The sequence below is a fragment of the Poeciliopsis prolifica genome, unplaced genomic scaffold, assembly GCF_027474105.1.
Source record: "Poeciliopsis prolifica strain line A6 unplaced genomic scaffold, Auburn_PproV2 SCAFFOLD084, whole genome shotgun sequence".
Taxonomy (NCBI): domain Eukaryota; kingdom Metazoa; phylum Chordata; class Actinopteri; order Cyprinodontiformes; family Poeciliidae; genus Poeciliopsis; species Poeciliopsis prolifica.
Window position 1 is genome coordinate 432,722 of NW_026562459.1, and position 26,334 is coordinate 459,055.

The 26,334-nt window shown below is 38.2% G+C and overlaps 2 protein-coding genes across 9 annotated transcripts in view; one reads left to right on the plus strand and one right to left on the minus strand.

Annotated features, from left to right (window-relative positions):
• Nucleotides 1-7,974, minus strand: part of pard3ab (par-3 family cell polarity regulator alpha, b) — a 212,647-nt gene extending 204,673 nt beyond the window's left edge. For all 7 annotated transcript variants that reach the window (XM_055022304.1, XM_055022303.1, XM_055022301.1 and 4 more), the window contains exon 1: nt 7,579-7,974. In XM_055022304.1, coding sequence (XP_054878279.1) covers nt 7,579-7,698 — 120 coding nt within the window. In that variant the 5' untranslated portion in view covers nt 7,699-7,974. The remainder of the gene's footprint in view (nt 1-7,578) is intronic.
• Nucleotides 7,975-14,218: 6,244 nt separating this feature from the next.
• crema (cAMP responsive element modulator a) lies at nt 14,219-26,323 on the plus strand. 2 transcript variants are annotated; one of them, XM_055022341.1, is made up of 8 exons: nt 14,219-14,319; nt 15,679-15,792; nt 15,867-15,995; nt 18,477-18,565; nt 18,636-18,778; nt 19,427-19,603; nt 23,970-24,129; nt 24,786-26,323. In XM_055022341.1, the coding sequence occupies exons 2-8, from the start codon at nt 15,685-15,687 to the stop codon at nt 24,928-24,930; spliced, it is 951 nt and encodes a 316-aa protein (XP_054878316.1). In that variant the 5' UTR covers nt 14,219-14,319; nt 15,679-15,684; the 3' UTR covers nt 24,931-26,323. The 2 variants fall into 2 exon arrangements, with proteins under 2 accessions (XP_054878316.1, XP_054878317.1); XM_055022342.1 differs by lacking the exons at nt 14,219-14,319; nt 15,679-15,792; nt 15,867-15,995; ... (1 more) ...; nt 18,636-18,778; nt 19,427-19,603 and adding an exon at nt 21,323-21,651.
• The last annotated feature ends 11 nt before the right edge of the window (nt 26,324-26,334 follow it).

Genomic DNA, 26,334 nt, shown 5'->3' on the forward strand with positions numbered 1-26,334 from the left:
TGAAATGTAAATAAAAACAGAGTAACATGAGATTTTAACGCTTGTAGGATATTTTGTATTTGTGGTATCGTATACCATGAGCCATTTCTCCTGCTAGCGCTGGACTCTCATGTTTGTTTTGGTAGGGATTACCCAGAATGCCTTGCACGATGGTCCACTTCCTGTTTTTGTAGCGATTTCCGTTCTGCTTGGCGTTCATGAATGCATTTGAACTTCACCAGAACTGAACCAAGGCCTGTAGGCAAACCAGAGCTGGCTTTTTTGATCCGCATCAGAGTTTGATTACACTTTCACATCTCCCTAAACAAACCGAATTTTGTAGGCAAACGGACTGGAGTTTGAGAAACGCAGTCCAAACAACACTGGTGTGGAATGCAACCTAAGAAAAAGGCTTAAATTTACAACAAAAACAGGAAAACGCTTTGTGACATTAGCCCGTTTCCTTCAGCACATCTCTGGTTTCCTTTATCTCACCACAATCCGAAAATAAACCGATAATATTTTAAGCAGAGGGAACTGATTCGACACAAGTTGTGTGCTTCGTGGTTGAACGAGTTCATATGAGAAAACCGCTTCACTCCTTAAATCTTAATGAGCTCCTTCAAGACGGCAGCATTCTTCCCACCATCGTCACATCTCTGCAACCTTCATCTTCACCGGACCAAACAGATCAGGTTTACCAGAAACTCCTTCAAAATCTCCCCACAAAGCAAAGAAGCTATGATTAACATAATCCGTGTTTTTAAATCATGATGATAAGGTTGACAATTCATGTAAGTGAAGCAACATAACTGAGGCGCGTGAAGGGGGAAACGGATCTCATCCAAAATGCCGAGCACAGCAAAGAAGCACGATGGGAACGATGGTTATGCGAGCGTCATCAGCCGGAGCGGAGGGTGCAGAATTTCTCATGCCCCGAGGAAAAAGCTGCAGGCTGTAATCATCTGTCCTGTTGTTCAGAGGGTTTTATGTCATCTTCTTCAACTGCTAACCCAGTTTTTTAAAAAGAAATATAACTTATCTAATTTTTTTTTATGTTTAAGTTCAGTAGCAGACGCCTCAGATGGCCACATCCTGCACCAGCTTCTTTCTGGGTAAAATTTTTCCACAGTGGTTTGGTCAAGGTCAAAGTCAGCGGCCCGCGAATCATCAGCGAAGCTTTTAATCCTGCGCTGTGCTCGTTTTTGGAAACAGAACCCCCTGGCTGGTACAGCCTGGTGACACGAGGATCAAACAGGTGAACTGTGAAGTTATCAAGGCTTTTCAGGTTGATTGGCCCCCAGAACATCTTCTTCTGGTGCAACCATGCCTCAAAAGCTCGTCTGTGTCCAAGTGCAGAAAACCAAGAAAGAGAAGGAAACAGATCCAAACTGCACGAAGATCCTTGGTTGTTTTCACACAACCGTGGGAAACTGAACGGTTTGATGATGGGAGAAGATTCCAAGTGAGTATCAGGAAATAAACACGTTTGTTGTGAAATATAAAATAACTGCTTACTGCTCTGTTCCATGGATAGAAGAAAAACAAGTGAAATATACTGGAAGTCCACACAGCATGACTCCATTTACACCAATCATGCCTTGTTAGCAAAAAATACAGCAGGGGTTGGGCAGTATGAGAGTCCCATATCAAGAGTAAAAATACAAGTTCAACACTTCTGACGCAAAGATGTGCATCAGTATTAAACTGACAAAGATTATACTGATGAAATGCAAGGCTATTTAAGGCCAATAAGACTGGAATTTAAGACATTTCAAGGACTTAATTTTACCTAACTGAATATGGCTTTTCAATCTTTATTCCTACCAACAGTAAGAATAAATGTTCTTGCAAAACTGCTGTGAGTCCGATCCATTCATCTGCCTTATTTCCGGTTTAACCGCCTGAAATGACTTGGTTCTGAGATCCAATTCAAAAACAAACATGAGGACATAATGAAAGGAAAAAGAAAGGAACTAGAAAAACAATAAAAAGCAGATGGAATAAGGAAGGATTTACGCAATGTAAAATAGAATAATCAATCTGGAAATTGTCATCCTTTCTGTTACATTTCTTTTTTTATATTATTAATGCCAGCAGCTCTTTCATTTAAATTTATGTTTTTCCAGATATTTCCATCCTGCGTAGAAACATCTTAAACAGACCTTTTTAAATGAGAAAATGTCAAAAAAGTGGATATTTCTGGCTGCAGAGTTTGCTAGTCAATGATCAAGACGTTAGAGGAATATTAATTTACATTATGGGTATCAAAAATGTGGCTTGGGGGCCATTTATGGCTCTTGAAATAATTTCATTTGGTCACTGATCACAAGAATGGTAAATATCTGGCCAACAAAATAGAAATTGTCTGCTTTCCTCATAAAAACTCAACAGTCTGAAGAATTTTTATGTTTTGGATCTTCAGCGTTATATAAATTTTATTAAAGAAAAGCCAGTAGTTTATATTTTTCAGTTTTGGTGCCAAGAGCAAAAGGTTTGGACACTTCTGGTTTGCATTAATGGAATCACACAGAAACTCAGGTAGACAATGAATGTTATTGTTGAGACACTGCGGTTGAAGCAAGCTGTGCACAAGCAGACGCATTATTATGCTGAGTGCATGTTCTGTTTCATGCATGCATTAATGCTCAGGGTCGCATCCACAAGCTGGAGCCTTTTCCTTTGAAGATGTGGCAAACGTGTGTATCTGTTAGCGTTGAGTGACATCTATCAGACACACTGAGCAGCGGTTAGCATCTCCAGAGCCCATCAAAGCCAAAGAAGCATTAATTAAAAACAGTCATTTGTACAATGAATTGAGTCATATCTTAAACACTGCATGGAAATGCCATCAGAATACAATTAAAAACAGACTCATAGGTTTGACGTCTTCTGCATCAGCAGCAAAGCATGTTTCTTCTGGAAGAGGGAGGGGCTCCTCTAAAGGAAACGGCACGAAACTGAATGGAAATTTGCTGCAAGCTGGTGAGAAAAATTAAATTCAGACACCTGGAATCCCAAGAGGCTTCTGAGTTTTAGGCAAAAAGAAAAATATCAAGCGCTTAACATGAGAATTAGACACAGGAAGTTATTTGTCTTCTATTGAAAGGAATCATTTTAAGAGTTGTGTAAAAGAAAAGCTTTCTAGAGAATGTGCACTGGTTGCTTCTGTCAGGGTACGACTGTTTTTCATGTCATGTTTCTAGAGTTTTCTGCTCATCTTTAAAGGATTAAGGTTCACTATTAATTTATGGCAGAAATTTTCTGTGTAGTCAGGCTTAAAATATGGGTTCTGCAAAAACATAGAACTGTGGGTGTTTTAAACGAACACACTAATCGCTGCTCTTCGTTAATAAAGATATGCGATCACATCAGTCTCACTGCGCTAACATTCGCACAGTCAAACAGTGAGGTCAAAAAGTACGTTTGACGCGTACTTTTGACGCGTACTTTGGTTCAGCAGACTCTGAAAAGACAAGCTTTGTAAATCTAGCATATAAATTCATGTACAGATGAACCCGCTTTGCAAGATCTTCTTCTAAGAGGCCATTTTGAATGAAATGTAGAGCAAAGGATCCACACAGAGTTTATTGCGTCAACTACAAACCTAGCTTAACCTGTCTTTGCTATTACCGTTACCGGTGGATAGAAAATTATTTAAAATATATAAATAAACAAACAGCGCTCAGCCTGGTAGGGAGGCAATTACAGCCTGGCAGCCCACCATGCTCATCATACACTGGTTTTGGTTTTCAGGGGAAACCCTGGAAACCCTGGAAAAGGCCTGGGAAGACACGCGTTTTCCCAGACCCCATTTTCTTTTTCCTGGCATGTCCAAGTCTTTTTTAGGTAACTGCATGGAACGCAGTTCCCTAACTGCAGTTGTTTGTGGTGCAATCATAGCGCCACAAACAAAAATACTGCTCTTAAAAAAAATTCCCATTTGAAATTGGCTTCTTCAGGAAGCCACTTACTTAAAGTGTGATTTATATCACTAAACTTCACATAGTAATTACTTTTAAATTGAATTTAATGATGCATTATTGATGTTTGTGGAACAAACAGAGGAGAAACTTGTAAAAATATTATAAATAATAAATGTAGTCAGACAACAATCAATCAAAATTCTTATAAAAAGTCTTTACACTAAATGATAAACAATATCATAACCAACCCCAGCTTTGCTACACCCACAAGCCTGTTCTGCATCACTATTAATGTCACAAAACCAAACACCCCAAACCAACGCCCTCATCGCCTCCTCAAACACACACAGAAACAAGTTGGAAATAAATACTGGGAATTAATATTGGTCAGGTTGCACTGGTCGGGCCAATACCAATGCTGTGCATCCCGTCCCATCGCCTTTGAGCCCTGATCTAAACAATCATCTCACCATCATTTCCATTTCCCTGCTTCTGAAGTCTCTCCAGAAGAAGACTACATTTATTTATTTAGGTTTTTTTTGGGTTTCCTGCAGAAAGCATTCCTCTCTAATGACAGGGGAAGCTACAAGGGGGGTCCATGCAAACACTGTGGCAGGAGAAAACACCCAACCTAAATCTGGTCCTCCTATTAAGACAGAGGGTGGGGAAACAGAGCTGAGATCTTCGACACCACATCTGTGACCAGCAGACTTCCTGAGACACGCTCAGGGTTGGTTAGATTAAACAGTCTGGGTGGAACCGGAGCAGTAAACAGGGCTATATGGAGTTCAAATGACAAGGGTGCTGTGTTTTGTTGTGGATGAAATGTCGACTAACAGTTACACTTATTTCATGCTTTTTAATTTGACCAAAAGCCTTGGATGCCTCGCTGTCAAACATCAGCATCCAACAGAAGCAGCAGCAGCATAACTCTCCTTCTCCGAAACCACAGACCGTTCACAGCACACTGAGAAATATGCAACATGTTTTTGCTGAAAATACTTTGGCTGTACTTCTTGTTTATGGCTCTTGTTGTGGTTTGTTGTTGTCCTTCCGCCCTGCAATAAGTCCAAACTACTGATGCAGTTACAGCTCTTTACTTTAGCTCTGACTGAACCTCCAAGGCTTTCTTATCTGGTCAGGCTGCAGACCAGTTTCTTGGGGAGCCAATAAAACCAAAAGAAAGAGAGACAACTTAAGTGGCAATCAGTAACGAGTTTGGCTGATTAATGAGAAGATTTCCAATGCAAACTTGTAAAAATTATAATTATGGTCCTCAACTGGAAAGTTAGCTTCTTTCCGATAAAAGGTTCAGTTTTCGCAGATTGTTTTGTGAAACGTGACTCCTAACTGTGGATGTAAATCCTATTGGTTGATATTTTTGGTACAGTATATCTGACATATTCAACAGAAAATCCAGCGCAGGACGCTGCAACACATAAGCGCAATCCTACTTGACCCGCAATTGGCTCACGTTTAAAAAACAGCAGATCCATGTGCAGCGTTCAGCTTCCTTGGTGCTAAGCAAGCCATTAAAGAAAACTGGTTCTGTTCTGGGACTATTCTAGAACCTCTGCAGATGATGGTGAGAAGAAAGAAATGGGGAAAAAAATAAATAAATCACAGACACTGTGAGCATCTTTTTGATGAAGAACCTTGAATGATATGAGTTATTGCAACATTTAATTTCCCTTTTGGATGAATAAAGTATTTTTGAATTGAGTCAACATGCTCAAACTGAAACCAGAGCAACAAACAAAGTCTCTAGAAAATTATTTACAATAAACTCAAACAACCCGAGTTATACGAGCATTTCTGATCAGTCGATCTCTAGAAATGAGGAACATAATGATGCCTCGTGGTTTTACAGCAGAAGTACAAACAGATTTAGGAACAGCAAAGACTCCAGAGAGCAGTTTTGTGCATTTGACTTCCAGTCCTAGAGAACTGGAAGTCAAATGCACTTGAAGTGTGATTTATATCACTAAACACAAGAGTCAATTACCTAAATCACAAACCGGGAAAAGAATTTAATCCCAAATTGATTTCAGCTTTTATTCAGATGCAGAACCTCAGACCACCCTGTCTGATTTAGTTGCTCTAGTATCAGCTAATATACTGAAAATATTCCATCACTTGCAAACAAAAAGCTTTAGTCATATTGCATGACTTAAAGAAGAGAAGCTAAGGCATCATAATCAAGGAGCAGCCGTCTTCTCAGCAGAGACGTCCTCATACCTGCATCTGTCTGCTGCTGGTGAATTATTCAGAGGAGAGGAGGTGCAGAAAAGCTTCTGGGTCACCATTATTACAGCAAACAGGCAGGAAGTTAGCAAAGAGAGCAGCAAAGCGTCAATGAGCGACGTCACTTCGGAGCGAGTTGTCCACCAGTCACACGTTAACCTCAATGTTCTTTGAGCGCAGACCAGCTGATGCTGATTTATTTCTCCAAAACACAAAAAGAAAAATGAGCTAAATGTTCCCAACAAAAAATAAATAAAGGAATTACAAAACTATACACATTTATGCTTTAATCCAGTTGTCCCCAAGCTGAATGTAATTATTACACTCAAAAATGTTGAAAAACAGGGACAACTTCTCTGTTTTCATGCATTTAATTGATAGGAAAAAAGGATTTTCTCTGTAATTTGAGAATCAGATGGAAAAATCAACCAGTTAAATTGTGCATCTCCAAAAACGTAGCAAACCAAAGCATCCATTTGATCAACTAGACAACAACTGAATTCAATCATAATTTTGAGTGATCAGACCGACGATACGTGGCAACTCCATGCAGAAAGACTTTGCAACAAAACTGTGCTACTAACTGTTCAGTGGGCAAAATTTAAAGCCACAAATATGATGGATGTCAAACAGCCTTGCAATTTTCTCTCCCATCTTATCTGATTCAGGTGAGGGGGAAAGAATCTCTGCAGGGTTCTGCACCGAGTTATGTCAGAGGTTATCTGCATCTGCCTCAGTAACCTCTGCAGGTTGTCTTCCACTTTTATCTCCAGGATTTATGCCTCAGCTCCATGAGCTTTCCATCAGCCTCCTGCAGGATCTGGAACTAAGGAGCTATGGACTCATATGAACTTATTTAAATGTCACTTTTGTGCATTTATGCCAACAAACCTCTCTGGGTTAGCAGCTCTAATTCACAAAGTTAGTCACACTCTCGGGCTGGATAGTTTTTATTGGGAATCCTGCAGAGGAAGATGATGCACAACTCCTCAGCTGGCCCCTAAACGCCTCACAGCAGACCTACTTTTGCTAACTTGCTACTAAAAAAGAAAAACTCTCTCCGAGCCGAGCCGGAAACTCTGCAAAAGTTCGCAAACGTGTGAAACCCTCCGCTGTGATCCCGGAGAGTGCGGTCTGCCTAGCAGCGAGGCGCAGGGAGAATCCCTGCGGAAGTTTTTCTGTTGGTTTACAAACACTGGAACCACAATGGCGGTGCGCCTTTTCTTTGAAAGCAGCAGCACACGGCGCAGTTTGTGCGCCTTCTTCTCTACACAACCTGTGCACCGAAACAAGCAAGACAGAGGGGGAAACTTAGCGCCGATCCCCCTTTCCTTCCCCCCCTGCGACTGCGAAAAGTTTGCGCCATTTTTGAGCGAGCTTGCGGCGCTTGCAGGACAACATGAGGGGGAAAAAAGTAGCCTCCGCTCACCTTGGCGATCGCCTTCTTGTAGCGCATGACAGCCTGCTGGATGAGTGCGTGGACTTTAATGTTCCCGTCCCCGCACGGAACCACCACCCGGGTCCTGCCGAAGCATACCGTCACTTTCATGGCTCAGGCTCCGAGGACTTGCCCAGGTTCGGAGCAAAGCCGAGACGAGGAGGACAAATCCGAGAGGGAAGCGCACGGGAGCATGGAGGGTTTGTTGTTGTTGCCCGAGGTTATCCCGGTTTTCCTGCCGGGAAAATGAGGACTAAATCCCGTCCCGCTTCTCCCCGCCGGACGACATTGTTGTCTGTGTTTTCACACCACCTGTTTAGCTTCTCTCTCTCTCTCTTTATCCCTCTCTCTCTCTCCTTCCTTCCCTCTCTGGATCCCGATCCCTCTCTCCGGGCTGAGCTAATGCTCTCTGCTGCGTTCACTGCCCGACAGGAGTATCGGAGTCCAGACAACCAAACTTTTTGTTTAAAAAACGCTGTTTAATATTTATCAAATAATTCATTAAATCTTAAGATTTCAAACTGTGATGGAACAAGAAACTTAAAATAAAACAAGTCTTAAATTCATGCATCTTATTATAGAGTTGTTGTGTTTTTGATTGGATTTACTAAGATTTTTTTAAACCATTTAATTTGAATAAAGAAAATAACAATTAAAAAATAAACTGTGGGTGGGAAAACTAACCCTTTAGAAGTGGACAATGAAAAAAGGAAACTCAAATAATATATAGAAAATGAAACACCATATTTGTGAATAAATCAGCCAATTAATAGTAATTTATAAAGATTTATAAATTACAGACAACCTCAATTTTCCTATGGGATTAATAAAATTTAACATAACCTAATTTAACTAAATCAGATGTAAAATGCATACAAATAAGTATCTATTAATGAAAAATGATGCACACAAGCAAAAAAGATAACAAGCATAAAATGTGGTTTTAATAAAAAGCAGTAAAAAATATTACATAAAAAATATTCGGATAAACCCCTAATTTCAGGGTAAAGTTGGATATTTGATATGTTTGATTTTTAAGTAGAAGATTTAAATATACACTGCTCAAAAAAATAAAGGGAACACTCAAATAACACATCCTAGATCTGAATGAATAAATATGAAAATAATTTCCACCTTTTGTCTATTCCATTTGCACAACAGCAGGTGATATATTGCCAATCAGTGTTGCTTTCTAAGTGGACAGTTTGATTTACTTGGAGTTATATTGTGTTGTTTGAGTGTTCCCTTTATTTTTTTGAGCAGTATATATTACAAAAGTGGAAGGCATCAATCTGTGAGCTCTGACTGTGAAGTGTTTTGCAGAGAGACATATTAGAGGAAGAAACTGTCTCTGCAGCTCTTGTGCCATTGTTGGTATAGCTTTTATTTTAACTAAAACAAATGCATAATGTTATATTTTTTGATTTATAAAATCACTTTATTAAAAAAAAACTTCAAAATTAATCCATAGAATGGAACAAATAAATGTTTTCTAAAACTTTCCCTTAAAATTCTGCTGATAATTAAATAAATTCTGAGATTAACTAAATAAAAAAGTGTTGAATGAAACAAAGTTGTTTTTTTTTTTTTTTTGTCTAGATTAATTTCCAAACGTTTGGCGGTCGTGAAGCTGTACATTACGAGGTGCTCCTGAACGCCTCACACAAGCGCCGTCTGGCCCCGCTCTGCGGTCAGGGCGGGTAATGCTTGAAGGGCCAGACTCAGCAGTGGGTCGATGATCCACTGCAACTCTGTAAATTATGCAGATTTAGGAAATCCCTGAAGAGTTTCTGACATGTAGAATATGATTGGTTTCATGTAGAGCTTCGGGTCACCAATAGAAAATACCTGAAGACTTTAAACAAAGACGATCGAGACTAAAAATCAAACACTTATTTAAAAAATATATGTAAAGTTCAATTCATTCATCAATTCATTCATTTAAAGTGCAATGTATTTCATTAATAATTGTTTTCTAAACACTTCTGGTGTTTTTAAGGTTTTCTAAGCCTTTTTAATGCTAAAGTCTCGCTTATGCTTATGTTGACACAATTTTTAAGTCTGAATCTGAGCTCATTTTATTGGCTTAATTAAAAAGAAGTTGTTTCAAGAGGGTGTGGAGGAAAAAAGCAGACAAAAGCCAAACAGAAACGCCAAAAGAACTCCTTTAGATTATTTACTCACTCGGAAATAATCTACAAGAAAATCTGGCAAATTAGAAGTCAATAAATCTAAAAATAATAATAAGAAGAAGAAGAAGAAGAAGAAGAAGAAGAAGATTATATAAGTTTCTAATTATATCTAAGGTTTAGCATCATACATACCTGTCCTGTGACCCAATTCTTTGGGTTTAAAATGCTTTTGGTCCTGAGAAAAGTTTCAGTTTTATTCAGTGGGGTGAGGAAAATAAAAAAAAGGAAAGCGTCTCCAGCTTTTGAATTCATGGAAACTGTGTGTGTTTTGTGGCTTAAAACAGGCAGAGTTAAAACAGAAGCTCTCCATCATGTGATGCCAGCACAGCTGGGAGGTTATTTGATCTCCCAACACAGCTGGACTCCAGCCTCAACCTCAGCAGCTGTCACAAACCATGTAAATAGCTTCGCATGTGCAGAATTTGACCAAGTGACCAAGTGTTTATGAGGATATTTATGAAAATGTTCACCCAAACCATATGGAGCAAAAATAAAATACACATCAACAATAGATTAATGCTTGGCGGTTGTTTATCTCTTCAGTGCAAGACCACAAACTAAAGATAAAACGGTGGAAAAAAAACTATTAAACTTTTTCAAAAGGGCAAAAAGATAGCATCTTGTTGCCATTTTTATCTGTTCATGCCTTTTTGTTGAGCGTTTACTGAGGAGGAAGTAGATAAATTAAAGACGAAATAAATTACTCTAAACAGCAGCAGCGCATCTTAAATGCAAAATGTCATGTGAAAGTGAAAGCTGCTCTTAAATCTGCTTTATCATAAGAAAAACTAGGGCTTACCTGCAGTAGATCATGTTTTCCATAAGAGTCCATATGAGTCCAATAACTAATCTAATTATACTGTTTTTTAAATGTTAATACAATAATACTGTAAAATAATGTGGAAGTAATATTAATTAAAACAATTTAAGTAAATGCAGTGAAAGCAGGCTTCAAATAAAAATATGTAATAAGCTGAATTGTTTTCAGCACTTTTCATAATTACTTTTAAAAAAAAGACTATTTTATTTTTCCATTAATTATACAGGTTAAATCTCATGTGAAAATATGTTATCCTGCTTAAGGTTTAGTTGAACATGTTGCCCTAAATAAGTTGCCATTTTTCTATAAACTGAAAAATTGCTGTTTGTGATACATCAAAACTCAATTATTTTAAAAAACAATTATTTCTTTTGTTATATTTTTCACCCATGGAGGTCGCCATTATTTCACCTGCACAATGGCTGCTGGGTTGATGACGTGATATGTCGGTTCTGTACTGGAACATACACAGGAAGTAAACACAAGAAGGCTAACGTTACCCGAGTTGTTTATTGCGCGTGAGTGTAAATTTAAACAATGCCACATTATGTCGCTGTTGACTATAATCCAAAAAGGAAACAGTGAGGTCAGTCTGAATCATTCCCAACATGAAAAAAAGAAGAGACCAGTGGGAAAGGGTAGAATACAACTTACACAGTCGTGCTCTCAACATTTTTCTCCAGAAGACTTTGAGTTTTTTATCAGAGAAAAACTGATGAAGGCTCTAACAGGTGGTTGTTACCGTCACAAGCTAAATCCAAATGCAGTGCCGACAAAGCTTCAGTGTTTTGACATAGAACTATGTGTATTGCCACAAGGGGGGACAGATTTTGGGGCAGGACAGAACACCTGTACTGAATGTGAAACCATGGACCCAACAAAAGACCTAAAGAGGCGCTAATGGACCAAAAACCAGAACAGACACATTAACTACTTACCAGATCACACAAACCGACTAGTTATGTGCCATTCATTGTTTTGTTTATGAAACTTAGGATGGCAGCAGAAGCACAAACAGCAGCTGCTTAGGCCGACTCTTTCCATTTGGCCTTCCTCATCGTCATCACTCCTTGGGATTTTTACATTTCTATTCATTTCAATGCGCTGCAGTTCAAACTGAAAAGGCTTAATGACATTACTCATTGCTGCTTTGGCTGGACATTTGGACCACCTCGCGTACCTCATTTACCCAGAATGCATTGCGACACAGCCAAGAAGAAACTGTCACACTGACCGACTGCAATTCCGTCTAAACCCAAAGGTTTGTGTTCACCTGACTGCAGCTGCAAAGAGAAGAGTTTCCCTTTGTCTCCTGACCGCCTTGGTTCAGATGTCCTTGTACCTCCAGCTTTTTCAAGACTGCAATAAAATGAAATGCAAAAATAAAGTGATGTTTGAATATGTACACGTTTATTATTGCATTGAAACAAAAGTACATAAAACTATTTCCAAATCTAAAAATAATCTTAAATATATATTAAAGATCAATAATAGAAATTACATTGAAATTTATGTTTATAACAATTTTTAATTACCAAAAAAAAATAAAACAAAGTTATTATAAACTAGAATAAGCTGCGTAAATTGAAAATAAATTACATTTTCCAAAACGATACGTTCACTTTCAACTGAGAATTGTTTCTGGGTTAGCAGCGACATCTAATGGTATAATGCATGAAATGAATTATTTCTCATTCAGCTATGAAAGTCATTTATAAAAACAACCTGTTGATTAATCATTGTACAAAATCTATTTCAGTAAACAGTAAATTTGCAATAAATTAAAACAGTAAACAACAACATACAGAATATGATACATGAAAGAATAATCTGAAATGGATCAGGAAAATTATTTTTACTTGCATTATCTCCTTTTAAACATTAAATATATTTTTATCAATTTATGTGCTACAGTTATAAGGAGCTACTAAGAACATAAACAAATTTTCAAAGATGTCCTGAAGTTTGATTTAATTGAAAAATTTATGAAGTTTCTTAGATTGTGTTAGTCGGGCAGGAAAAGGGCACAGCAGATGCTTGAATGTCTCTTTGATGGCATTAACAGCATGTAATTGTGTTCTGCGTCTATCCCAGGCTAATTTTTGTGCTAAAGCGTTGTCAGTGTGACTCCCTGCTGTCGGCCCTTTGAGCCACTCTAGGGTTCCCCTTCTGCTGCCGGTCCCGGCCATCTGGACCTCTGTGGGCCATGATGAGAAACAGCAGCATGGTAAGATGATACAAACCTGAGAAAATAAAACACAACAGCTCTGACTGTTTAAGGAAAAAGTATGTAAGCATGAAAAACTCAGTAAGCACCAAAATAAAGACATGCTATATTTTCCTTTGTAAGAGGGTTTTTCTTACCTGAAAGTCATACATTTTGCCTCATGTCAGAGAGATGATGGAAACACTTTCTTTTGATCTTTTTTCCCTCTATTTTTATCGCACTGCTGAGTATTAGCAGAAGCTTTGCCCTGTGGGATGGCGCTCTTTGATAACGGCGGTGGCAGTGTTTGAACAGCACGGTCTCTTGTGGCATGCACAGGGGACAGATGGTGGCTCTGGGGTCAGTTAGAGTCAGATCTAAATAAAGACTTTTTACCAAGAACATAGAAGATTACAGTTCTTTTAAAATACAATGGGAACACAGATGTTATGACATCAGAAGGCTGCGATCAACTTAGTTACTAACATTACTGATAAATACTATACTTCAGAACCTTGATTTATGCTTGTTATGACCTCTGAAGTTTAAGATACATAATAGTTATATATAAAAAAAAACTAATTTTCAAAAATTAAAATTCTTATCTCCTGAGAATTTACACATATATTTACAATATCTTCAATAAATACAAAATAGATTGTATTCAGTTATTCATGTTACTTAAAAAAAGTGAACTATTTTATTAAATCGAATTATTTATTAACTAAAAATTGACACGATTGATAAAAGAAGAAACAATTATATATGTTAAATATATAATTATAATTGGTAAGTGCACGGTTCAGTGTTGATGTAATACTATCTCTTAGACGTTAGGGGGCGACATTACTCTGCTCTGAAAACAAAACATCCACAAAACCAGACCATATTAATTTTGTATCTTATTTACTAAAAAAAATAAACACATTTTCACCAAAACAGTTTTTTCCGGATTTACACCTTGATATAACTGTTAATACTGTTAAAGTCGGCTTAACGTAAAGACAAAGTCTCAGTCAATAAAAATAATAAACTCCTTCGGTTTGATTCTACTTTACAAAGTTAACAAAAACCAACCAGAGCCAAAGTTAGTAAAATGAATTAAAGTAAAACGAATTATCTTTAACCTCTCCATGGGCCTGCGACTGTATGTAAATAATGTGGTTTGGTCGTAAAAATACCGGTTACACGGCGAAAAAAGCAACAAAACTTTAACATTTTATAGAAATAACTTATTCTGGAACATTACGTGACTACAAATGTTCTCTTTTCCCCCCAAAGTCCACGAAAGACGATTTGTGCCAACGGCTACTGCGTTTTATAAGCGGACCTAAAGTGACGAAGTGATTCCTCTTGCGTTCTCTAGACGATCTTCAACGTTAAACTGACACGTCGAACGACATTTTCGGCACAGCATCATCAGCGCTGACGTGGGAGCTACGTGAGCGAAGGCGAGGCCCAGGCAGTCCACCCATACTGTCATTAGTGACGAGGCAGACTACGTAAAAACTTCGGTAAGTCGCAGTAAAGCTGTCACTTTCTATCTTAGGGGGAGAGGGGGTCCGGCGCCAAGCCGCTGGAAAGTACGCAAACGCAAAATCCCCCAGTGCGAATTTTGTCCTCGATAAAAGTTTTTCTTGTTGTCGTCAGGAGACAGCAGAACAACATGGTGAGGGGAAAAAAAAGGATATGAGAAGGTTCGGCTGTCAGCAGTTTGCGCGGCTGCGCGTCAAGCCCCAAATTGTAACGTAGATCTGGAAGGAAGTGCGATGTCCTGCTCTTCAAAATAAAACACGTTTGAAGCAAAACATCGTCAGTCATTGGAACCTAATGTCTCGAGAAATACAGTTTCAAAATACAGTTTCTTACTGTCTCGGAATACATATACACAGAATACACGAGTTAAATATAAAGATGCAGTTTGAGGATAATATGTTTATGATTTTATTTCTGCAACTGAGAGTTAAAGTTTGTCCAACCCGTTAATAAAACGTTTAACTTTTCATGTTATTTACCCAAGGCGAGGTTCCGTATAAATAACATATAAATCTGGATTACATAGAGCTCTAATGTAATCCATAAAGTCATTATTTAATCTGCATGTTCTTCTTAACTTGATCACTCTGCATCCATTAACTGTAAATATTTAAAGCTGAGATTTGAAAAGTTTGTCATCTTTTTAAAACACATCATGGTATTTTACCTATATATGTATTGTGGAAACTCATTATTTAATGGGCGCAAAACTATAGATCTTCTGGAGATATGTAGGATACCGAAGGAAAAACTGTAAATATCTCAAATTTATTTAACCCTTAAATCAGTTTTTCTAATCCTTACCCATCATGGGACCCATAAGTGTCGGCCCCTCATGAGTCCCTTTTCACCCTTCTTCCTTAGAGGTTTAATGAATGAAAACTCAGAAGTGGTAAACATACGGGTTCCAGATATGTCGTGCAACTTGAACTGGTTACCAGTTCTACCAGTGGGCAGCCACGTATAATAAAGATATTATGTAAGTCAGCGCAAATGTTTCACAGACTGAGAAAGTAATTAGTTTCATCAAGGATTTGAATTTACATCAATTTACACATAGGTGTAAATTAAGCTTATTTTTGCTTATAAAATTACTTTGCCATGTGGAACATTATTTTATTTGACGGCTCTTAGAAAAGTGAAATGTTTTAATTGTTTATTTTTGTGTTTTTATTATGCAAAGGACTTTGAACGGGTTTGTTGCTGGAATAAAATAAAATTTGATTTGATGGGTATAAAGGAGATATTTGCAATAAATGTATTGTAGAGAAACTCATTGGCTCTGTCTGTTTGGTGTTTGTCTCTGTTGCCATGTTAATAACTGTGCATATGCCTAGGTGACCATGGATTCATCGGTGTCATCTCAGCTGGAAAGCAGTTTAAATGATTCAGTGACAGACGGAGAGAAGGATCACGGAGAGGCCGACGCATCTCCTGCGAACGCCAGTCAGGTTCGCTCATGTTGCTTCTCGTCAGGTGTTACGTCACCAGATTTCTGTGTGACGTCATTGATTTGTACCAGCAGGTTTTGTTGCAAACAGAGTCTGAAGTTGCTGTTGAGCAGCTGTCTGATGGTCAGACCATGCCGGTTCCAGGAGTCATCCAAGCCCCTCAGACCTCTGTGATCCAGTCACTGCAGGTCCAGACTGTTCAGGTGGGAACCAGAGTTTTGATGGTTTCTTTACACTTTAGTTTTATTTTGCTCGTATTTGTTAATTAGATATGGTTTTAATTTAGTTAAGTTTTTATCAATTATGATAGTAGTTTTAGCTTTTTCATACTTTGGTACATTTTTCAGTACAGAATTCAAAAAAATAAAAGTATTGTATTGTGATTATGTATACATTTATTACATTTATTTGGTAATAAATACTCAACAGATTATTCAATTATTATTAAAATACCGACTGACTCTTGTGTTTTCTCTCATGTTTTGCGGTCGCCATTTTGTGGACTAGCGTAAGTGCTGCATTGGGTCAAAAGCCTAATAAATAGATTCATAAATATGAAAACAAAAGATAATATTAATCATTATATCTGTGAAGCTAGCATGTTTTAGTCAGTTTTATAAAATGCACACTATCGTTCTAGTTAATTATAGTTTTTCCCCATTAAGCCTTTAACCTGTCATTTTTCCATCAGCTCTTGTGTAGTTCTAGTTGCTTATCTGCATCCAAATAAAACTTTGAGTGAAAAAGCATTATGTCATGTTTAGGTCCAGATCTAAATGTCCACATATCTACAGCTTGATATTATAATGTAGCAGTGTTTGTGAATGAAGAGCAGCTCTGTGTGTTGAGAGGTGAAGAAAAGTGAGAAGCAGAAACGGAAGTTTCACGCTTCTGAAACTAATCTTTATAAGCAGAGACTGTTCTGTTTGTTTGTTTCTTACTACAGTTGTAGAAACCAATGCAAACCAGAGCAAAACTGAGCCTTTCTGAATGAGAAATAATTAGGTTTTCTTTTTGAATCCAGTGCACTGAACAAATACCTCAGTATATTAGCACTGAAAGAAGAAAAAAAAAACAGACTTTAGAGAAGGGAAATGAAACAATAATTAACAGGAAACGGCATCAGCACATATTCAACTTTAGTAGCAAAGTGGAGGCAACTTGTCATTTCATAAGAACATGTTTTTATGTGGAAACCTGCTTGCAGAAAGATCAAATCTGTGAATTGCACGGTGGAGCTGCACTGATAAATACCACAAAGAGGTTTTGTTGTCGGTTTTCAGCTGATACTTCCATTCAGCGAGTGGTTATTGTGTTTTGTGTGTTCTGTCTCAGACTAACATGTTTAGAAAATCCTAATTTTAACTTATTAAAACGTAAAATCAGATACCTAGTGTGCTGCTTAGGATTAGCACTAGCACAGTATCCACATGTGGAATCATTTCTTTCTTTTCAGAGCATGAAATCTGTTATTCTACAACACAGTTGAACGACATTTCTGATAAAGTCGTGTTTAACTTGGCACTGTGGTGTATAGCAAATATCCTTGTATAATGATACCAAAACAGCCTTTATGTTGGTAACACACAACTATTATGACTCAGTCACAGTCATAAAAGCCCACAGAGTGATGACACAACCCCATATCTACTGTATATTTAATTTTAATCCAATAATACACTTTAAAGGCGAGACATTTGCAAGCATTTACATGTAAAAATGGACCCACACTTAGAGAGCAATGCACTAAATGATTGTACAGCATTAAATGGAGTCTGTAGAGGCTCTGTTGATTACATCTGAAAATTATATCCAGCTCAAATTCCCTCTTTGACGTCAAAATGATTTGCGCAAAGAAAACACCCCTGCTCCAAAGTAATAACAATAAACATTAGAGATCTTTGACTCACAATTTTTACAGTTTCTGGCTGAAGGACTCGTATGCTTTGCTGTTTTGCACATTTAATTACTGATAAAATACCCAGTGTTTTATTTTATTTGGGTTTTATATGTTAGATTAACACAAAGTTGCGCATAATTGTGACGTCGAAGGAAAATAATATATACTTTTTTAAAAGTGGGTTCAGAGGACAGCTGTGTATAGTTTAATCTCAGTGTAAATCCAGATGCTCTGTGAAGGCTTCAAAGGTTTGTTAGAAAACAGACTCATGAATATGGGGCTGTATCACTGCCAAAATTTAGACTATTACACACCTAGATAAGGCTACTGTTCTGCTGTCAACTACTGATCTGCAGATCGACAGCAGTAACTGCTGGGATATGAGAAGGAGAATACTCACTGGATTAGCTTTGAGGAGGCTGGTGGTGGCAGCATCATGCTGGAAACATTGTCAGCTGATGGGAAGATTGATGGAGCTAAATGCAGAACAACCTGGTGGGAAACAAAAGTCTAGGATGGACAATTACCATACACAAATCGGTGTTCATGTTTTAGAATGGCCTAGTCAAAGTCCAAATTTTTCCAAACATATTGGATTAATGGGAGCTGAATAGAAATTAGTTCCACATTTACTTTCCACTTTATAACTATGTACTACTTTGTGTCTGTGTTGTATAAAATGCTTTTAGATTTTATAACAAGATCAGTTTGTAATTTTGGGAAATGGGAAAAAAGCAGAACAGGGATGAATTCTAGGTTTAACAAATGCTGCCTGTTCGCTCAGATTGTTACAGTTGCTGAACTGGAGGATGACGGGTCGGCTACGGACATGCAGAAAAGACGGGATCTCCTCTCCAGGCGTCCGTCGTACCGGTGAGACGCGGTCAGCAGAAAGCAAAATAAAGACAGCCTGTTGCTGAAGATCTGCATGTGGTTTCTCCAGAAAAATCTTAAATGAGCTGTCGTCGGATTCGCCGGCGGTTCCTAAAATCGACGAGGAAAAGGGAGAGGACGATGCAGCGGTCTCCAGCAGCTCCACAGAATCAGTTCCCAACTCAATCTACCAAACCAGCTCCGGACAGTACAGTCAGTACACAGAAAACTTCACACTGTACAGATATTATGTGTTCTTCCTAAATACTCTGCTTTTGTTTTCCTGCTTTCCTTCCTTTTCTGATTGGAAACTTTGATTTCTAGTTACTCTGCTGGGATTTAAACAGCTGTAGTTGCAGAAATTTTATAATTAAAGAAAATAAATATATGGTTTAAATATAGTTGTCATTAGCTTAAATTATAAGCAAATAATTTAAGCTTTTTTTCTTGTATTATTCTGATTCAACGTAATTTTTTAAAAAAGATTTTAAAAAGACAATTTGATGCAGTAGTTTGAATTTATTTTGGATTTTCTCTCATTTGTTGTGTCTGCCTGGTGAAAGTTTGTGTGCCGCGAAGAACAGCGGTCAAATATTCAGCTGGATTGGTGTTATCACTAATGGAAAATGAACCAAGTATTCTTGGTGGTGCAACAATTTACTTGAGTTCTTATGTATAATTTCGACTGAGAAAAAGGACAATAAATTAGAAACCTGCATCCAGTTTTTGTTTTCATATATCATCAAAACTGCTACTTTCACAGTTATTAATCTGTAGTTGAAGAATTATTGAAGTGAATTAGTAAAGTCTTCATTTGAGACTTTAAAAGCCTGGTTAAAGCTGACCTCTGACCTCACACAGTTGCCATCGCTCAGGGCAGAGCGATCCCACTGACCAGCCCAGCAGTGGAGACCCTTCAGGGGGCCCAGACCCTGACAGTGACCGGCTCCCCAACCCCTCAGACCGGAGCCGCCGTCCTACAGGCTGCAGACTCATCACATCAGTTCTTCATCCAGGGAGGCCAGGTGCTCATCCAAGGTAATGTAGCCCAAACACTGAAAAAGTTCCAGTTCCTCTGGGAGATTATTTCACTTATAAGATGGGGGAAAATGTCTTGGTTTAAGTGAAATAATGTGTCAGTAGAACAAGTACTTTTTCATCAATATTAAGAAATTGTCGACTTAAAACAACTGGCGCCTATATTTTGCTGAAAAGTTACTTGTAAGTTAGTTTTGTCTATTCAAGCGTATTAACACATTTCCAGTTAAAACTAGACCAAAGAAACTCACATATGACTTTAATACCCCATGAAAATAACTCAGAAAAACTTCACATAAACCTTATATTGTAGTAGAAGTACGATGACCACCGCAAGAAAAACTTTCAGTTTTCAATTATGCCGCATGAACTAATCAGTACGTTATTATGAGAGAATGCAAAACCTATTGCAAGGTATCGCAAAAGTTTTCTGAGGTAATGCAAAAGAAACATATTTTGCCCAGGATAGGTATTTATGAATCTACATAAATGAACAGACAACGTAAGTGAATTTTATAAAAGCTTTTGCAAAAGGAGAGAACCCAGCAAACTGCTGCTTCAAGCCGTTCACTGAGCGCTCTGAAGACCCTTTGTTAGGGCTTTCTCTTTTATTAAAAGATAAGGGATAAAACAGTAGAGACAGTCACAGGCGGCCTCCACTAGGGAGTATTCCGGTTGATAAGGTCTGAGAAACATTATTAACCGTTTCACATGGAAACACAGGAAGAAAAGGCCTCAAAGTAAGTTTATACAGTTCAGCAGAGGAAGAGAATACTTTAAATTGAAAATCACAATATAATGCTGGGTTAATGACCTAAAATAATAAAAATAATAAATGTTGAATGTAAGAATGATAACACAGAAAAATACTAAGAGCTCATGTCCCCAAGGAGCTCCGTTACTAGTTTCTTTAAAAAAAAGAAAAAAACATTGTCAGATCTGCTTAACCCCCTCAACTCGTCCCCAGACTTGGCCACGCCCCTCAGTGCATATAGGCCCCGCCCACTTAGGTGAAATTTTTCAGCATTTGTCTGAGAGCTGGGTTATGGTTTCAGAGGGGTTCGGTACTTTTTAAGAGTTTGGTGTTAACACCAAGAAAGGATGTGGATGGAAGACGGTTTCCACTGTGCATATTAATGCATATTAAGGTATAATTGATGTTTGAACTATTAAACTATTGTTAGCACTTTTAGAGCGGATCTTAAGTATTCACTGGTGTCAGCTACTCCCAGTCGGCTGTAGTTGAATATTAAGATCCACTGTATGGGGAAGGTTGGGTAAATTCAAACTTTTGGACTCACTTATTACAAATAGTAACTCTAGTTAATGTGTAATAAGTAAACACCCTGGAAAGCCAATGTTGCCCGTTAATGAATTCAAACTGTACCTTCCCTGTTTATTATCAGTAGCAGAAACGTTAAACCTGCAGTTAAAATGTTTTCTTTAGGCTCAACTGTTATTCGGTTGGACTCAGCTTGTGGATATAACCTCCAACAAATGATGTCAAACCTCAATTATCTTCCTCCTCCTTGTTTTTACCTTCTTCCAACACACACAGGCAGTAAATAACCGCTCGACTGTTTGCATGGCAGCCACTTGGGACACAATATCCTCTTGTTTGTTGAGCGTCTCTGTAGTTGCGTCACTGGTTCTAAAAATACACCCTCCTCCTCCTGCTCTTCCTCCTCCCTCTTTGCCTGGCTCACATTGTATTTCTCTGCCTCTCCGTCTGATCCACACGGGCGGAGAAAGGGGAGGAACCAGCGCTGTAATCCAGGCTGGTTTACTGACTTCAGCGGGCAGCAGTGATGTCACAGTGATGTCAATGCCTGTAATTGTAATCGGGCTGCAAAGTTGGAGTGTGAGCACTCTGAAAGAGGGAGAGCAGAGAGAAAACAGGGAGTAAAGAAGGAGATTTAGATTAAAAAAGAAGTAAAGTAGTAGAGGAGGATTTTTGGAAGATTCTTTGCTGAGGTTTTTCCTTCCTGCTGTGGTGCTGGATTATTGGAAACAAGAGATGGCGGTTACTGGAGATGAGACTGAGTCAGGTAGTTTACTCACTTATTTTTATACTTATTTAAGGTGCTAAATGTTATTTATTGGTGCTATTTTGTGAAATTGGAACAATGTATATCTGTAAGTGCAAATTGGTCAATTTGGATAAGCTGAGAAATAGATTTGGACATTGTAGCTTTATGTTTTTTTTGGAAATAAGAGTGACAAATCTGCAAGCGTTCAGTTTTTTGTGTAGAGCTGTCTTTTCTGAAGCAGTAAAACACACACAGATCTTCTTAAGTGTTTGTCAGGCAGGCAGGGAGGGTTGGGGTGAAGGAGCAGGGCGAGTGGGAGGACGGGTGGTGGGGAGGTGAGATAGATGCTGCTTTGACGTCACCGTGTTTCCTGGAACACAAGCAAGGCAGCGAAGAGAGAATGCAAAACGTGCGAGAGAGACGCACACGCTGACGTCAGCACGGCCTGAGTCACGGCGTTATCACAACCCGAGAGAAAAGAGTGCAGCGCTCTTTGTGTGTGTGTGTGCACCTGTTGCGTCTCTTTTTGAATGAGTGTGTGTGGGGGAAGACTGAAGCTATGTTAGAGCAAAGAGAAAAAGAGAAGTGGGAACAGAGCAGAGCTGTTACTTGTTGAGTCACTTGTGACTCAACTCAAGAAGAACATGAAACCACAAACTGAGCTGCTGCTTTCCTGCAGTTATCAGCAGCCAGCAGGGCTTTGATAAACACAGCATGACCTCCCAAGTACTAATGCTTTTTCCTCCATGCTGATAATGTTTAGCTTGAATGAACATGTTTGAAAATGACTATTATTTGTTTGATTTTGGCCCATAAAAGTGTGAAAGAATGCAATTTATTATAATCTGACCATCTTTGAAAAAAAGGAGGAGGGGGATTTAAGTCATTCTGTATAAATGCTGTTCCAACTATCCTTTGTGATTCTTGGGAAGTAACCAGTTTGACTGTATTTGTGCAAAAATGATTTACTTAATGAAAAACAGAAAAGTTGCTTCTATATAATATTTATTGTCAGTTATAGTTTTGGAGGGTCTGGGTTCAAATCCCAAGCTCTAAACATGCGTGCATGGTTTCCTCCCACACTTAAAAAACATGACTGTTAGGTTAACTGGTCTCTGCCAGGTATGAGTGTGTATGGCAACCATACAGCGTGTTCCCCGCCTCTCGCCCAATGGCCGCTGGCGATAAGCACCAAAATGGATTGTAGTTTAGGAATATTCTTCCTTTTACCTGAAGTTCACTTTAAAAAGTAACACTTGGATTAAATCTAATGTCAGCTCCAGTTAATGCCCTTTAAGACTGCAGCTCCATTTACATTATTCAGAGTAACAGGTGCCACTGTGACAGTTCATATTTTCCACATTTGGAAATATTCTCCATCGACTTGAATGTGTCCTTCAGTTAAGTGTGTTGGGCTTTTTTCAGCCAGGTGATAGGCAGTGGGCAGCAACCGTTCCACACTTCCAGCCCGGTCATTGAAATTACTTTAAAATAGAGATGCACTGATTCGAAAATTTGGTAACAACCAGAAACGGATGACAAAAAATTGAAAATAAATATTGGTTGTTCATATCAACTCAGTTTAAAATAATTTAAAGTCATTTGCAAAAAGTAGAGAGCATAATCATCAAGAGATAAACAATAAAATAAACAAAAATAAGTGAAACCAACCATGAACTCTATCACCCTCTAGCAGGAGGGGATAGAGTACCTTCCCATTTTAATTTAATTTAATTTTAATTTGATTTTTTAACAGTGTGTGGCCCAGGACAGCATGTGGTTATTGATTTGAAATTTGTGTTCAATTTGTCCCTGTGAAAAAATCCCACAATACTAAGGCAGGTGCAGAAGGTGCCCTTTTTTCCACTTGAGCTCCTGCTCCCCAAATGTCTGTGCACGGCTCTGTGTTTTTATTTGGATGCATTTCGAGACGAAGGAACGGACTGCATTCCGTCTTTCTTCTTCTTCTGACCAGACATGTGACTTCCAGCCGCTACTGCCGTTTAATCCTGGAGCGTCAGTCACTGGTTAAGTCATTTACCAGCAGAAAATAATGACTTTTGGCAGCTGATTTGCTGTTTATAGATAATTGCTTTCAGGGACACAGGAATCTGGAACATGATGAGTCCTTTCAAATGAATAGATTTAAATCAGAGTTTACAATGGCATGCTTATATGTGGCGTTTAAAGCACCCCATACAAACATAAAATAGTAAAAGCTGCAAAAATTGCACACCATATTTATATTTTATGCAGTTTAGGGGAAAGAAGAGTGAGAGAAGTATGCAAAGTGGTCAGTAATGCTTTAGTTTTATTTTTTTCTTGTTGGCCCACAGCTGCCACAGGAGACATTCCAGCCTACCAGCTGCGTTCGCCCAACTCGGGCCTGGCTCAGAGCATCGTGATGGCTGCGTCTCCCAGCAGCATGCAGAGCCCGTCGTCGCAGCACGCCGAGGAGATCACCCGCAAGAGGGAGGTCAGGCTGATGAAAAACAGGTAGGAAACAGAAGCTTTGACAGCAGCAAAACATTTTCTTTACGGTTAATGAATGAAACTGGGATGGATATGGCGTATTTTGGGGCTTAAACTAATAAACTTGAATGATTCTTGTCACTGACTAGTTTCTTATTGATCAATGAAGCTCTAAATATTACTTTGACATGAGTGAGCTTCAGTTATCACACACACTCTGAAACTTTTTTCCATCAAAAATATCAATTTAAGTTCATCTTAATCTAATAAAATTGCTCTCAGTATAATTTTAAGTATTTCAAATATTATTATGTAGAATAGTATAGAATATTTTTAAAAGTTGAATGTCTGTCGGTCTCAAAGGACAGCAGTTGTGGTATATTAGCCAACACTTAATTATTTAGTGTTAAAATGCAAAGATAAAAAGTTTCTGTAAACATTTTTATAGCTTATTTCACAGTTCATTTATTTTATGAACATTTTATGTGACATTAAAATGTTTTTTATGAGTACAAACACATATAAAAAATGTTTTTTACCTTCGTTTCAATTCTGAATGGTTGTAAGAATTAGTTGGATACATTATTTTTGCTCTGTAGATGAAACTCAGGTCTAAACCAGTGTTGTTTTGTCAGTTTCATCACTTTCTAACGTTGGGGTTTCTCCTCTCTTTTCTGCAGGGAGGCAGCGCGCGAGTGCCGCAGGAAAAAGAAAGAATACGTCAAATGTCTGGAAAACCGCGTAGCTGTGCTGGAAAACCAAAACAAGACACTGATCGAAGAGCTGAAAGCACTGAAGGACATTTACTGCCACAAAGCCGAGTAGCAGAAGACAGTTCATAGACTGCTGCTACATAACAGAAAAAAAGGACTACAGAACAAAAAATAAACTGCTTTAATCGTCTTTGTTTCTTTGCTCACTCAGGCCTGACGTACGCCATAATTATAAAGTGTTGTGGAGATTTCAGACAGCGCGAGCTTGCCAGTTTTGCTCTTGTTCTTAACCTGTGCTCTTTGCATGTGGAGACTCCTGAGTGTCGTAAACTCTGCGCTTGCTGCCGCTGTTGTGCGCGAGGCGAGGCCAGCCAACGAGAGCCGGTCAAACGGAGGGGGAGACAGGAAGAGGAGCCGCAGATGCTTCCTGGAAGTCAACTGAGAATTTTTACCAAAAAAAGAAAACAGCTGGAAGTGATGGAGGCGAGAAGGGTCAGCCAGGTCTCACAACCAGCAACAGTTTTCTTTTCTGTTTGGATTTTTTATTTTTGTGTAACCTGCGTCAGATGAGCAGGAGCCACCAGAAGATCCACCAGCAGCTGCGACTCAAAGCGTGTTTGTACCGAACGATGTCATGTGTGCGATTAAAGCTTCTGGTTTTGGTCGTTTTGGCCTCAAAAGCACAATTAGGGAGATGTGATGTCACTGATTTCGTTATTTCCATCTCAAGAAATGTTTCTCTTAAAATTTAAATGAAAATAAAAGAGAAGTCATTGTCTGTAAGCCAGACGACAACACCTGAATGTAAACCATGTTAGTAAATATCCAAATGAATTTATTTTTCTCTGCTGAAGTGAAATGGGTAAAAAATTAAAATCAAAGCACAGAAAGTAACACCATATTTCAGATTTAATTCTTAAAAATAATATATATTCTGTGAACGTGAAATTTGTGTTAAAAATCTCAACATGAACTGTTTTTAAGTTTTAAATGAGTGCCCTGTGTCTGAAATCCCTGGATAATGAAAGAAAACTGTATTTGTGTTCTGATTATTGAAGATACTCTGTTCAAAGGGTGACGCCAGTTTCTTAATCTGTTTTTTTTTTAATGACCGTTTACTTTGAAATGCAGCTTCTTCTTAATAATTCTGCTGACAGTTAAAAGATTGCTTAATTTCTGTCCATTTTGACATTGTGGAGTTTATTGTATTAATTTTATTGTTTTCATTTCTGTTAATCAAACTGAAATTTTGCCTTTTGGCTGCTGAAGCTCTTCTAGTGGCAGTAATTATTTATTTACTGTTTAACTCTTTAACATCTGCATATTTGTCATCAAATTTCCTAGTGCAGTTTGTACTTTCAGAAGAGACTCATTCAGTTCAACTCTTAATATAAAGTGATGCACATTTTTTGCACTTAGCTTATTTGGGTTTATATAAGTTCATCTTCTTAGTGTATTTTTGTGTACAACTGTTTTTGTTTATCTAATAAAATTTTTAAACCTGACAGATTTTGAT

What these genes read in the sequence shown, in the direction of transcription:
- crema (XM_055022341.1), top strand. Translation starts at nt 15,685, where the DNA reads ATGGATTCATCGGTGTCATCTCAGCTGGAAAGCAGTTTAAATGATTCA. An exon ending in TGCAGGTCCAGACTGTTCAG is followed by an intron (nt 15,996 to 18,476) that starts GTGGGAACCAGA and finishes CTGTTCGCTCAG; the next exon opens with ATTGTTACAGTTGCTGAACT. An exon ending in AACCAGCTCCGGACAGTACA is followed by an intron (nt 18,779 to 19,426) that starts GTCAGTACACAG and finishes GACCTCACACAG; the next exon opens with TTGCCATCGCTCAGGGCAGA.